This window comes from Pelecanus crispus, chromosome Z (assembly GCF_030463565.1).
Source record: "Pelecanus crispus isolate bPelCri1 chromosome Z, bPelCri1.pri, whole genome shotgun sequence".
NCBI lineage: Eukaryota > Metazoa > Chordata > Aves > Pelecaniformes > Pelecanidae > Pelecanus > Pelecanus crispus.
Genome location: NC_134676.1, coordinates 12,144,594 through 12,158,428, shown reverse-complemented (window position 1 = coordinate 12,158,428; position 13,835 = coordinate 12,144,594). Strand labels below are relative to the sequence as shown.

At 43.4% G+C, this 13,835-nt stretch overlaps 1 protein-coding gene across 1 annotated transcript in view; it reads right to left on the bottom strand.

The window, feature by feature from the left end:
* Positions 1-8,629: 8,629 nt before the first annotated feature.
* The window catches only part of UNC13B (unc-13 homolog B), a 104,011-nt gene continuing 98,805 nt past the window's right edge, over positions 8,630-13,835 (bottom strand). The window contains exons 30-32 of the mRNA XM_075726353.1: positions 12,330-12,422; positions 10,127-10,286; positions 8,630-8,915 (exon numbers count right to left, since the gene is read on the bottom strand). Of these exons, the coding sequence (XP_075582468.1) occupies positions 8,630-8,915; positions 10,127-10,286; positions 12,330-12,422 (539 nt within the window). The remainder of the gene's footprint in view (positions 8,916-10,126; positions 10,287-12,329; positions 12,423-13,835) is intronic.

Sequence of the window (13,835 nt, the reverse complement as noted above, 5' to 3'; positions counted from 1 at the left end):
TGCACATTAGCTAACAATTTTCAACTTTCAGCAAAATGCCTGATTGCTATGGTTACTCCAGGTAGCATAGGTGAATCCTGCAGTTTTTCTCAATGCCAGAAACAAAGATTGAACATCGACAGAGGCAAAACTCACCTTGACTGTCTGGACAAAAAATGTTATGAAATACAGGAGAAAGCCAGTAAATGGCTTGCCTATGCCAATTATCAGGTGACTGCTGGGAAGCTCGGCTTGTGCACGCTGGTTTACGACCATGGAAATCCTCGCTTCTGCTGGCACAGAAACTTAGAAACCAGGTTTAATGTGTAAGCTTGTGAGCAGTCCAGTGGAAGAGGTTTGGCTTGTTACCCTGGCGTTGTCACCTTCATGCTTCTCCTTTTTCAAGAGTGCATCTAGAGAAAAAAAAACATCACTGCCCTACAAATTTGTAAAGCAAAACTTTCTCTGGCAGAGGTTTTGCTTTCATTTCCTTCTTCATGTGTCACTTTCAGGGAACGGATCTGATAGCACGCAGCACTGGGCAGGTGACTGAAGCCCTTGCACCTCCTTCATCTGGGGGGTAATGGCAGGAGTTCAGTTAATCTGGACTCCAGCTGAACGAACCAGATGTTCTCCAGTTGTTTTTTCTGCTTCTGATGTCTAGACTGGACTACAAGCTCCCCCTGCAGAAAAATGCGCAGGGTTTGCTCAGGCAGTGTCACCAGATTAAAGAAACAGTGGTTTGGAGAAACCAGCTGTAATACAATAGCTTCACATCCAGCACTGACTGTAGCCTCCTGTTTTGGTACTTCCAATGGGGAGGAAAGGGGCAAGGAAGAAAATGCTCCAAAGACTTCACATACGCAGCATGTCGGGGTTGAGGGAATCTGTGAGAGGGTGGGTGGTTTTGTTGAAAAATGCTTCAAAACTGAATGAGAAACTTCCCTGAAACACAGAGGGTATTTGTGTCTTCAAACTCACTGCTCCCCACCTCCCCACTCCCTCTCCCCCCAGGTGAATAAGCTATTGCTGCTGCCAAGCTTTGAGAGAAAACCTTGGTCGCTATTGTGTGGGTTTATTGCATCCTCAGAAACTTCCTCCTTTGATGAAAGAGATGACCTGACCTAGGCTTGACTCCAGACACATGAAAATAATTCCAAATAAGGATCTGCAGCCTGACAAGCTGCTGTACTCAAGAGGATAAACTGACCATGTTTAGCAGCAACTTATATTAAAGGAGGCTTTTTGACTTCATCACCTCTTGCAGCTGCCAAAGTGATACATCTCTGCACATCTAGCTGTGATTAGGAAGGAGGTAAATCACACTAAATTATATTTTCTGCTTCTGAAGATGCTGAAAGATAAGGTTTATGTTTCTCAGTTTGCCAAACACCGGTGGGTAACAAGAGGGAGTCTTGGGAAAGAGCATCTCAAGGTGGGGGAGAAAAAAAGAAAAGAAAAAAGATGCTCCGCAGGCACTGTGAGTGCTTCTTTGTTTGCAAAATTCATGTAACTCAAATGTACCTCCCCATAGTTCACAGGGTTGATATTCTCGCATTATCTGAATTATAGGCAATAGATGGAAATACTTATGGCTGACAGTTGTCATTACAGGAAACTAGTATCTCAGCAATTGGTGAATAGCTGCTATTAATAATGTCACTACCAGATGTGAGAACTGACAGGTTTTGTCACCACATAGTCACAAAGATGATAAAAAGATATGTTATTCTGGGTTTGATTCCAATAAGCAGTGAAAATACTAAAAAGAGCAACTCATAACAGCACTATTATCCAGTGAATAGTTATTTACAGTTTAAATGTAAGGATAAGTAAGGGGTCTTTTAATTTCTGAAACAACAAAAAACCCCCACATGTATTGAAAATCAGGCAAAGATAAATAACAACTGGTTAAAATTCATCTGAATTAATCTTGCCAAGGGAACAGAGAAAATATAAAGGTTCTTTGAGGCACATAGATTGAGAGCACAGAGTGCTACGTACTTTGTCATGGCAGAACTTACAGCTAGTGCTTTGGTCTCCAAGTGAAATCATTACGGGGCAGGAAGAAGTCTTTGCCACAGTTTGCAATGAGTGCTGCAGGCCTGCCAGCATCCTGAGTGCTGGAGGGTGAGATGAGTATCTCTGAAAAAAGCTTTACTCTCCAAATATTCTGAATCTTATCTGGTATTCCTTGAACTTTCAATATGTTTATATTATTTATCATGCAGTATTGCATTGTACTGAAATAAAAAATGCTATGCTTCCAGACTTCTGCTTGTCATCTGTAGGCTGCCAGAAACTATTGCTCTTCTTTCACAGTGCGTAACTGCTCTAATTTTCAGTGTATTGTGCAATGCACAAAAGATGCTAAGAAATCAGCTCAAGCGCCTCACAATTTTGCCTGGCGGGGGTGTGTGTGGTGTGTGCAGAGCAGATGTTCCTGGGGACTATTCTGAGTCTAAAGCCTGTTTCGTGGTCATGGGTGACTGAGGGACAGGCTTCAAGGGACCCTGGGGTCCCGTCTGTCATATGTTCTTTTTCGGGAAGGTGGTGGTCAAGGACAGGCAAATGAAAAAAAATCCCACAGAAGAGGAACTTGGCCTCAGACAGACCACCCCAAACAGCCTGAAACAGAAAACGAGGAAACAGAATATACTGCACTGCAGTCATTAAAAGTTCAGAGGGCTCAAACTCCTCTGATCACCAGGGAAGGATCAATTCCATGCTACACTTCTGATAACCTCTACCCTCACAGGCAAACAGACCCTTGCTGCCAAGCCTCCAGTTCCACATTTTGGTGTTATGTGACTGGAGAATAATGTGCTAAATATATAACATATCCAAGTGACTTCCAACTTGTTAAGCTGACCTGAACAGCATGCAAGGCTTTAGAAGAAGTCTTAAAGGAAAGAATAATAAAAGGAAGGATGGAAAGTGAGACAAAAAGCAACGTGGGTTTGGAAAGATAGAATGTGCAGGACCAACTTGACCTTGGCTCTGATAAATGATTTCCCAGCTCTAACCTGTCAAAGAAAGATGAACATTTCTGTAAGATGGCTCCATTGCTCCTGAGATGACTTGGGAGCAGTAGCCACTTGCAGGCCTAAATGCATGGTGGTAAGAGGCATTCAGTGTCATTCAGGAACCAACTAAATCTTACCATAGATTGCAGCTGGGCAAACCTAATTCTAGGGACAAATCTGCCAGCTCAAATCCAGGTGGACTCAAAAAAACCCATCGCATACAATGTCAGATGGGAACTATTGGCGAAGCTGAAGGAGACAGGGGTTAGTGAAAGGACTATGAGGTGACATAATGGAAATGGGCTGAGAAATATGAGAAGGCCACAAAGCCAGGGACTGATAATGAGTTCTCAAAGCTAGGGAAAAGTGATGCTAGAAAGGCTGTACATTAGAGCAGAGGCAAAGAAATTTTGCACTTATGACTGGAAATGGAGAGCACTTCTTATGAGCAGAAACCTAGCTCTTTTCCAGTTTAGCAGAACAAAGTTTAGTGGAGATGGCAATGTTATGCAAGCATCAGGAGCTACTAAAGAGACTTCATCATGATAAACAACACTGTGGTGCAAGAAGTATTTGTAGATTGGCTGTAAATCACAGGCAGCAAGTGAGGAGATTGTTTGAGAGAACTGAAGTCCTGAAAAAAATCCTTCAGTGTCCACACTCCTGGTTTAAAAGAGGAGTTTGGGGGATGGTCTCACAACTCCCAGGGAAGGCTCAGACCCACAGTGTGTGTCCCACCAGGCACTAGGGGATGCTGCCAGCCTCATTAGCCATATCACACGTGTTCACAGACCTACATCCAGAGTTTTCTCTAGAAGGGAGGAAATGAGAGCATAAGAGCAGAAAAGGAGGAAGATGACATGTCTGGAGGAAATCCCATGAGCAGCCTGAGCTCCTCTGCTGCCACTACGCTGCCTCCTCCCTCCCTGCTGCTGCCCAGGAACAGGGGAACTGAATCCCACGCCTGAAGTGCCAGCTGCCTTCTCATTCTGTTCTCATCACTCCCCAAACCCTGCCCGCCTTCTTGTCTCCATTCATCAACTTCCTAATCTCTTCCAGGAAGACTGATAACCAGCCCCACCCCCACCCCCCCCACCCCCCCGCCCTTGGGTCTCCGCTCTCTCCCATCACACACCCAGAACACAACATCCTTCCCCATAAGGCCCTTCTATCCCCATCACGTGCTCACAAGCACACGTCATCCCTTCGAGTCCGGCTCTCTCACTCCAACTCATTTTTCTGACAGTGTCAGAGCCCTGAGTTGGCCACAGCTTTATAAGGGAATTTCCCAAAGATCTGTTAAGTCCAAAAGCCAGGCTTGCTTTCTTTCTCTCTATTCATAGAAAATTATCTCATCTATTCAAATAAAGGGTAGAAATAAAATGATTGTTAGCAGCTCTCTACCATCCACTGAATCTCAGTGGGGTGGCTTCTTCTTCGCGGGAAGTCAGCGTTACTCAGTGCAAACCTAAGCTGCAGCAACCTCTTGAACTTCCCCTTTTGGGTTCCTACGAAATGTCTCCCTGTCACCAGGGAGGTCTGACAGGGCATCGGCTCCTTGGTCCTCCCAGCAGCCTCCCAGCCAGCTCTTCTGCTGGCAGCCTGGAAGCTTTTTTGAACTGCTGACTATTGCTCTTAAGATTAGGAGTGAACTTCTACTTTCAGAAGGCTTCTTCCCAGAAGCCGGTCCACAGTTTGAATGCTGGAGGCTGTTGTCATCCTTATATTCCTAGCCCTTACAGCTCAGAAATGATCCATATAAATAGAAAAGGTTCAAAGAAGGGCAAAGATTATGTAAGGTTTGAGATCACTGCATAAACTGGGACACTTCCACCTCAAAAAGCAATGACTAGGGTGGGACATGATATAGGTCTACAGTATCTCCATTGCCCAGGTAAGGGTGGGTAGGACCAGAACTTTAGCATCTTTCTGAACACAAAAATGGAGGTCATTGAATTAAATTAGTTGGAACCAGGTTCAAAACAAAAGACTACAGGTCTTCATGCAACAACTGTAAATCCATGGAACTCCATTTCAGGGGTTCAGAGGGAGATAGGAGGATAGCTTAGGACTTACTAAAGAGAAATCACGGAGTCAAGAACATCCCCTGAGCTAAAAATTGCCAGCACCTTAAAGTGCATCAGAAGGAAGCATCATTATTTTACCTCATCCTTACTCTTCCTCTGGACAGCTGCTTGTAACCACTCTTGGAGGCAGGGTTGGACGGATTCTTGGTCTGAAACCACTGTGCTGTCACCACAGACTCAGCAAAAAGCCCCTGGGCAAGAACAGTCAGACCATCGGCAAGATTCACCCACGCGCCTCCAACATCCAGCTCATCTCTTGCCTCTCTTCTGTCCCACCTGAAGTTAGCGTCGCTCCACTACGCAGGCTCCGCCAGGATGGGACGGCAGGCAACTTACCACTCCCTGCTGCTTGTCATCTTTGCCACGATGTTCTTGGAACAGCCTTTTCCAAGTTGGGATAGTTGTTTCCACCCCAGGTACACCAGCATATATGTATTTATAAAATATGTATTCTATTTATTCGTTCAATATATTTAGTATTATATATTACCTCTATCCCAGCTGAAACCAGGACAGGTACACACGGTGTATACCCTATATCCAGCTATCATTTTGAGGAGTGTGCAGATAGAGTGAAGAGAGCCATGTGCACAACACAGTACTGTTGCCCCAGGTACAAGAAAAAGTCTGAGTGTTTGTAGCTGAAGCCTGCGTGATTTTTCAGGCAGGAAAGTTAAGTTTGAAAGCATCACAATGAGTGTAAACCCAAGAAACAAGGCAATAAGGGCAGACAGTTTTAGACAAACACGTTAAAAAGCAATGCTTATGGAAATTGATTTTCTGATTAAAAAGTTCACAAACTTGGTTTGCAGGAGAAGCACTAGACTGGTGGATAAGCAATATATTCAGGAGCCTTGGGTTCCTGGCTCTGTTAATAACAGCCAAAACTTTTGCCCTGCCCAGGCCTCTTCCCCATGGTTACAGACAGTGCTTTTCCTTTGTATAACTCTTTATTGGTTTCTCTCCGCTGCAGCGCTCGCTGAAGCGATGACAAGCGAGCATACTGATGAGTTGGAAACCTGTGTACCATCTAACTTGCTACTGAAGTGAAGGTTTAAAGTCGTGCTTTAAACAACACATCACATGGGATATGCTGTCAAACTCGGTAATTTCCCCATGATGAAGCCAGAAACAGAAATACAGCTACAAGCTGGACTATGAGTTAGCCAAGTTACTTGCATTGCGGAGCATATGTTACCTAAGGAAAAAACTGCATCGTGGATGACAAAAATTCAAAGACCCACATTATCATGAAATATGAGTCTCTGAGTTATTTGAGCTTGTCTGCTGGAAATTGGCAGCATCCCCAAAAAATGAGGAGGGGGAGTAGCTTACTCAACATTAAGAAGGTTTATTCTCTCATCTCTTGTCAATACCATCTACAGAGTATTAATACTCATATCAGACTGAAATCTATGAATCAAGTTTGCTATATAATTATTTTTCTTAACATGTTACCTGTAAAGTATCCTACTGCCTTCCTGAGTCTCTCCGTTCAGTACCTTCAGGAGCCTACCAGACTACAAAGGAAACTCAACTTAAAGGCCAGACAGGAGAAAGAAAGGAAGTCAGTTATTCTCTGTGCTTTTCTGTGATGTCTCAGTGTGTTATCAGAAGCCAAGAACTTCAGGGAATGACGTCAAAGATGGAGGCACCATGGAGGAGGGGGGAACTGTCTGACTCATACCCCTCAGTGGGCATCTACAGCACCAAAGAAATATCTACATACTAAATGAGAGTAATTTGCAAAGATGAAGTAGCGATTCCGTCCCATGTGATTTAGCAAACCCAATTACAGTTACACTTCAACAGACAACTCCAAATGCTGCTAAAACAGTTTATTAAAGACCGTACTAACAGTTCTTGTAACAATGGCACGTACAATGATTCAAAATCATGACAAATAGCGTGGAGTTTTGAAGAGCATTATTATAACATACCACAAACAAGAACAAAGCAGATGTGCCATCTCAGAACTCTACAAGCAGGCCCATGAAATACAGGAGTCATATCATACAGCTGTACAAGTGTCAGAGAAAATAGAAAAAAAAAAGTCATTCAATATGCAGTCCTTGAATTTATTGACAGTATTACAGTACTTTATGGGCAAGGACTGGCTTGTTCCAGCTGCACTTTCCAGAGTACCAGGGCAGCTGGAAATAGCAAAAGATCCCCAAAAGAATAAAAACCCTCTAACAAACATACCTCAGGTGCAATCACTACTCCAGACCTTCCTGCTTATGAATTTTCAGTCAGAAATTCTAACCTCCCTGCTATCACTTTGCTCAGGACAGTGTTTTGTTTTGCAAGAAAACAAAACCAGGACGCTTCCTTAAGACAGTGCAAAAATATTTTCAATGGTATTATTAAATCACAGATTAAAGACAATCAGCATGGATCAGCCGCAGCATGGCCAACAGTGACTTCAAGATCAGAACCGAATGGACCTGCTGCTCCTTGACCAGCACTCCAGACCGAGGGCTTGCAGAGGGGAGATGTGTTGCTCTCTCCCAAGCAAGCCATCATTTCTGGTTTCATAGTGAGGCATGGTCTCAGCTACTCCAGGGTAACAAAACGCTACAGAAAGCCTGCAAGTATTAAATTACCCAATCCTGTGTCAAAAAACTAACAGAAGAATATTGAAGGGGAAAAACTATATAGCAGCCATGTTATTTGTCATGGCTCTAATGTTGTTCCCTTCCTTACCATGTTGGTCACGGTAGCTGAAGTGTGACTTGCGGAGTTCAGCAGCTTACAGTACCCCCGTGGTGATGCGGGATCCCCAGCAGCGCATGGGGATTTATATTCTCCGAGACACACCATCTAATTACAACAGCAGGGCAGCTACAGTCTGCTCCTGGTGTGTGGCCTTTGCAGCTTTCGGCTATGAGATCTTAGGCCCCTCTGCACTTATCCCACTGGTCTCACCCATGCTCACAGCAGCACATCCATGGTCATACATTCGTGTGGTGTGCATCTTCAGAGCAATTTGCAACTTCTTTTTTAAGCAGACGTTGAGGTGTCTGCGTATCATGTTGGGACACTGGTATAATCTGTGCCAGAACGTCCCCTGGCAGCTCCACAGTACACAAATTCAATGAGAGATAACTGTGCTTTGCCAAACCCCCAAATCATTCTTCTCCCAATTTCCACACAGTTGTGTGTTTGTATCATAGTGTGATTATGTAGAACCTTTTTAACATCTGCCAACTTCAGAGGGTAAAATCACAGTGCTGCATATCAACAAAATCCAGCATACCCAGCCTCCAATATAAAATAATTTATATACACAAAGCAGAATTTGCATCTTAAATAAGAAGAGATTGTCTCATTCTCTACGGTTTCTTACTCAGCTACTAAAAAATAAATAATTCACATCAGATTGATGGATTTGTTTCCTGTACAGCACACGTGCGCTATTGGAGCTGACAAAGACAACATGAAAAAACCTTTTGTAATTAATAAAAGAGAATTGTTGAACACTCGCACATATTGGCACAAGGCAGAAGAGGAAAAGGGTACATTACACAGCTCAGCTCAGGTGCCCTCCTCCGTGGAACGGGACTCAGATTTCAACTTCACAAATTCCCTGGCAACTTCATCATTGGTTCTTTGAGAGAGAATCCTCAGGACTGTAAGCCCAGTCTCATCCATGTGAATCCTGCGCCCGAGGGGGCACCAGCAAGCACAGCTTCCTTTGTCTGCTATGTCTCTGAGCTGCATCACTGCTATCCCCAGTACCCGGTCCTCCCGAGCAAAGCAGTAGTCCTTCACACAGACTTGGAGCTCATAGGCATCAGGGCCATCTTCATTGCCCAGTATGCTGAAAAACACAGACAGGTTTACTTACAGTTTCTCAGAATGTATAAATTCCTCTGCAAAATAAAGGTGCCTGCAGCTGACTAGAGTGTTCAGATAAGCCACAGAAAACTCCTTTCTACAGAAAACCCCTTTCTACAGAAAACCCTGGTCAGAGAGGGAGAAGGAAAAACTATGGTGTGTGGGCATTTTTGCTGTTTCATGGCTGATAAAGACAACCTGGCTACTTAAAAAGAAAAAACGAACAACCCTTATCAAATTGCTCTTGCATGTGTGTGTATGTTAAACTGTGAAATGAGAGGAGTGGAGAACATTAAAGCCACACTAATAGATTTTCAACTCAGATGACTTTAAACATTTCTGCTTCTGTTCAAGGTTGCTTCATTTCAGTAATTAGTATTTTAATTAGATGAAGTCTCTGTTAAAGATTCAGAACCTTCCATTAAAGCAAAAGCTAATGAAAATACATTCCCAACGTTTCCGATGTTTCTAAAATTAAAAGAATAAAAAAAGGGACAAAATCTCTTCACTTAGAGGAAGCCTGCCTTTCCTCACATCAAAGAAAAATTGTATGGACAGTCCCCCTCCCCCCAGTATGTTTACAGTCTTTTGCTGGTCATCTCTTCTCTCATTCTTAGTGTACAGCTGGGTGAGCGCTAGTCTGTAGCTCCCTTTGTTGAGTCTTCCAAGAAGGAAGATGCCTTTTAATAATGGATCCCATATAAGAAGAGCTCAATACGTGGTGTTAAGGAAGACCGCAATTTTAGCAGTGCAACTGACTACCGGTTCCAAGGGCTGTATCCTTAGAAACAAGTTCAGAAAGCATGTCCCACAGGTCAAGTTGGGATAAAAACACACACTAAGATTAAAAGAACTAAAAATATGTAATGAACTTTTAGCCTCAACTCCATCAATAAAAGACACAAAGTTCATTAAAATGATGGAGCACAGTAAAATATGTTGCTAGGACAAATGACATGTTTCAGAAGGTAGCCAAAGGACACTGCTGGTATAGAACAGACCTCAGCATCACAACCGCAACAAAAATTCCCATAATCTAGCTTTTCCGGCCAAGACACCAAACACTTGGCCAAGCTACTGGTTCAAGCACTCTTTTGGGCCCTGAGCAGGCTGTTCATGGACACTGGAAAACCCTATCTGTCCTCTGCATCTGCACTTACCATATCAGATTCAGAGGCTATTTTTCACACTTACAAGTGAAAGGTTTCATTGTATTTGGGAGCCCAGTTGTTGCTCTTTGACTTGGTTGTGAACTTCCTCTTCTTGTCACTCTGATGAGGCCCAATCATGGTGATTTCAACAAATGGACGGAACATGCCGGATGTTTGCCACTTCAGGTCGTTGGCTGCCACAACTGGAAAAGAGAGTCACGACCTGTTTTACAGTAAATACTCACTTGTTCCCATTGCTCTGGACACCTTTCTGCTCTGCTCTGCTTTCAATTTCTTGTTTCAGAGAATCACAGAATCACAGAATCATACAATTGTTTAGGTTGGAAAAGACCTTTAAGATCATCCAGTCCAACCATTAACCTAACACTACCAAGTCCACCACTAAACCAATTAAGGGTAGAGTAATAATTTCAAGTTTCCTGGCTTGGTGGCTGGATTATTTTTTAATGCAAGTAAAAACTAGGAATCATTAAGGTTGGAAAGGATCTCTAAGATCATCAGTCCAATCATCAACCCAACACCACCATGACCACTAAACCATGTTCTAAAGTGCCACATCTACCCATTTTTTGAACACTTACAGGGATGGTGACTCCACCACCTCTCTGGGCAGCCTGTTCCAATGCTTGACTACCCTTTCTGTGAAGAAGTTTTTCCTAATATCCAATCTAAACCTCCCCTGGTGCAACTTGAGTCCATTAACTCTTGTCCTATCACTAATTACTTGGGAGAAGAGACCGACACCCACCTCGCTACAACCTCCTTTCAGGTAGTTGTAGAGAGCGATAAGGTCTCCCCTCAGCCTCCTCTTCTCTAGGCTAAACAACCCCAGCTCCCTCAGCCGCTCCTCATAAGACCTGTGCTCCAGACCCTTCACCAGCTTCATTGCCCTTCTCTGGACATGCTCCAGCACCTCAATGTCCTTCTTGGACTGAGGGGCCCAAAACTGGACACAGTATTCCAGGAGCGGCCTCACCAGCGCCGAGTACAGGGGGACAATCACCTCCCTGCTCCTGCTGGCCACAGCATTCCTGATACAAGCCAGGATGCTGTTGGCCTTCTTGGCCACCTGGGCACACTGCTGGCTCATGTTCAGCCGGCTGTCAGCCAGCACCCCCAGGTCCTTTTTGTCCAGGCGGCTTTCCAGCCACTCTTCCCCAAGCCTGTAGCGTTGCATGGGGTTGTTGTGACCGAAGTGCAGGACCTGGCACTTGACCTTGAGGACAAAGTCCAATTCAAAACATGTGAGTGTCCTGGCACACATGGGTGGGACTTTTTTGTAATACAAAGATATGCTTTTTTGCTCTAGTTTAAGTTCTGTAAAGGGAATTTAATGCTTGGGACAGCACTTAGCTTTTTCCGTATGCATAGTCAAGAATTTAGTCAAAAAACCCAGGCATTCATGCAGCTCTGGGCAGGCTGCCCTGCCAGTTCAGTGCTTAACTCTACATTATGCATGGGATGAGAAAAAAATTGGGGGCCGATATCAAGGTCTCTGTTGAAAAGGAAAATGAGACTGCAGATAAGACAAACAAAGCGCATGAGCTGTGGGTGGTTCCAGAACCCAGAATTATTAGCTCTTTAATTTTCATTCTCTCTCAGGTCACTGCAGGGAGTGGACTGAAGCACAAAAATAGCTCTGAAAATCAGTTTTTGCATTGCAGTGTAGATTTAGCCAGGAGAAGAGAGGCCTGAGAAGCTGTTTATATAAATCTTTAGAGGAAATTCAAGTCGTTAAATATGCTGTATTTGAGCAAAGGAGATGAAGGAGGAAGAGGAAGCCTGGGATGAATCACTGCTTTGGTTATTTTCAGAGCAACTCTTCAGGGACCAATGTGCCCTTCAGGATGGGGAAGGGGAGCCTCTGAACTCTTACTGGCTCTGCGATCTCTCGGTTTACACTGAGCAATTTCGCAACATAGCCCTGTCATGCTGCCCTGTTCCCTGCAGCACAGGCTAAACTGTGGCGCCCAGTTACAGCCATCACGAGATTTTTGTTTACTTCATGTATCACTGCCAATAAACAACAGGACTGTACATTGCCATGTCACTGGCTGGACTGGACAAGCTCATTTGCTCTTTCTCTGCATGTTCCTGATGTGAAACAGAGAAAACAATTCTGGATTCACATCACATGAGCTAACACAGAAATATAATGACTGCCAGTTGGAGATCTGCCTTGACACAGCCACAGAACCTGAGCAGTAACACATGCTTTGCCATACCTTTCACTGTGACCTTGTGTTCACCAGTTCCTGGGTGAGTATACAGGTCGATCTGAATGGACACTTCACCCACAGGATCATCCACACCAGAGCCTGTTGGAAGAAAATTGACACCCCCCCGTGCACACACGGATTATTGTTTATTGGCACCCACCTTTGGTTTATGGCCTCAGCAAAACATCATTTTCACAGTACACGTTCCATAGCCAGCTTTTCAGTCAACATCGATAATGTAACATTAATGCAAAATAACATCAGGCTTGCATGCCCAACACACATAAACACTAACGTTTTTTTGCACTCCACCATAAAGATTGCATCCTGTTGAGAATACTAGCAAGAATTTTAAAAGAATTTTAAGAGACCTAAAGCCTGACAATGGACCCTCACAGAGAGCAAGGATTTTTCAGAGATTCTTGCCAAGCTATTGTGTGCACATGCAGGCATTCCAGTGGTGGGCATCAGCATTCCTGTCCGCTCAGGGAAGAAGGGAGAACCAAAAAACCCAACAAAACAAAACAAAAAAAACACACCAGAGAGGAAGTTTAGGAAAAAAAGACAAAGATGTTAGTGACTTGCACTGAGCCATAGTGCAGTCTCACCCTCCAAGAAGATTTTTCCATGTTGTACATCAGATAAAAGTTGTCATCCTGACTGCCTATCTGCTTCCCTTCAGAGCATAATGAGAATCCCTTCACTGTTGTGCACCAAAAATGATGAGAGAGAAGCACTCACAACTTGCATACTTATTTCCCTTCATCAATTAGCCAGGGAGAAAACAAGATGTAGCTTGACAGAGGGAAAGATAACATGTTGAGGAGGGAGAAGATCTCATGAACCTTACAATTCCTGTATTATGTTGTTTTCAACTTTTTAACTTTTAAGCGTAATTATCATGCAATATGTGGAAATGACATTTTTCTGCGTAGGAAAGTCAAGATGTCATGTAAATTATAGAAAAAGGCTGCTTTGCAAAATGAAAATGAAGTCTTTGATAAGATAGTGAGATTGATTTTACTTTCTCTTTGATAACTGTCTGATCTTAGGTTGACAATTAGCAATGCTGTTGTAATTGGGATTCCTACAAGGTAATTGGGTACCTACGAACAGCAGTGTTATTTGTCAGTTTTGAGGCTAACACACATTACTAAGTGAAAGAACTGGTGTGTGTGAAATTCAAGATACGGAGCTTAAAGGATATCATGAAACAAACATTTTGATTAGATAGATCTAACACATCAACTTTCACAAGAACAGTCTGCAGGCAGCAAAAATGCTCATTTAAAAACCAAGAGGTTGAGAGCTAATCCGAGCAATTCTCTGAAGAGAATTACATGGCATAGAATAGTAGGCAGTGAAAGTCACATTAATATACAAGCAGAAGTATCTGAATAAACATAACAGAATCTCAAATTATTATCTTAAGGTAGATTCTCATTCTTGACCTGAGTACAATAAACAGCCTCTAGGCTGTAACATTTGTACATGGTCTTGAATGTACTGTTC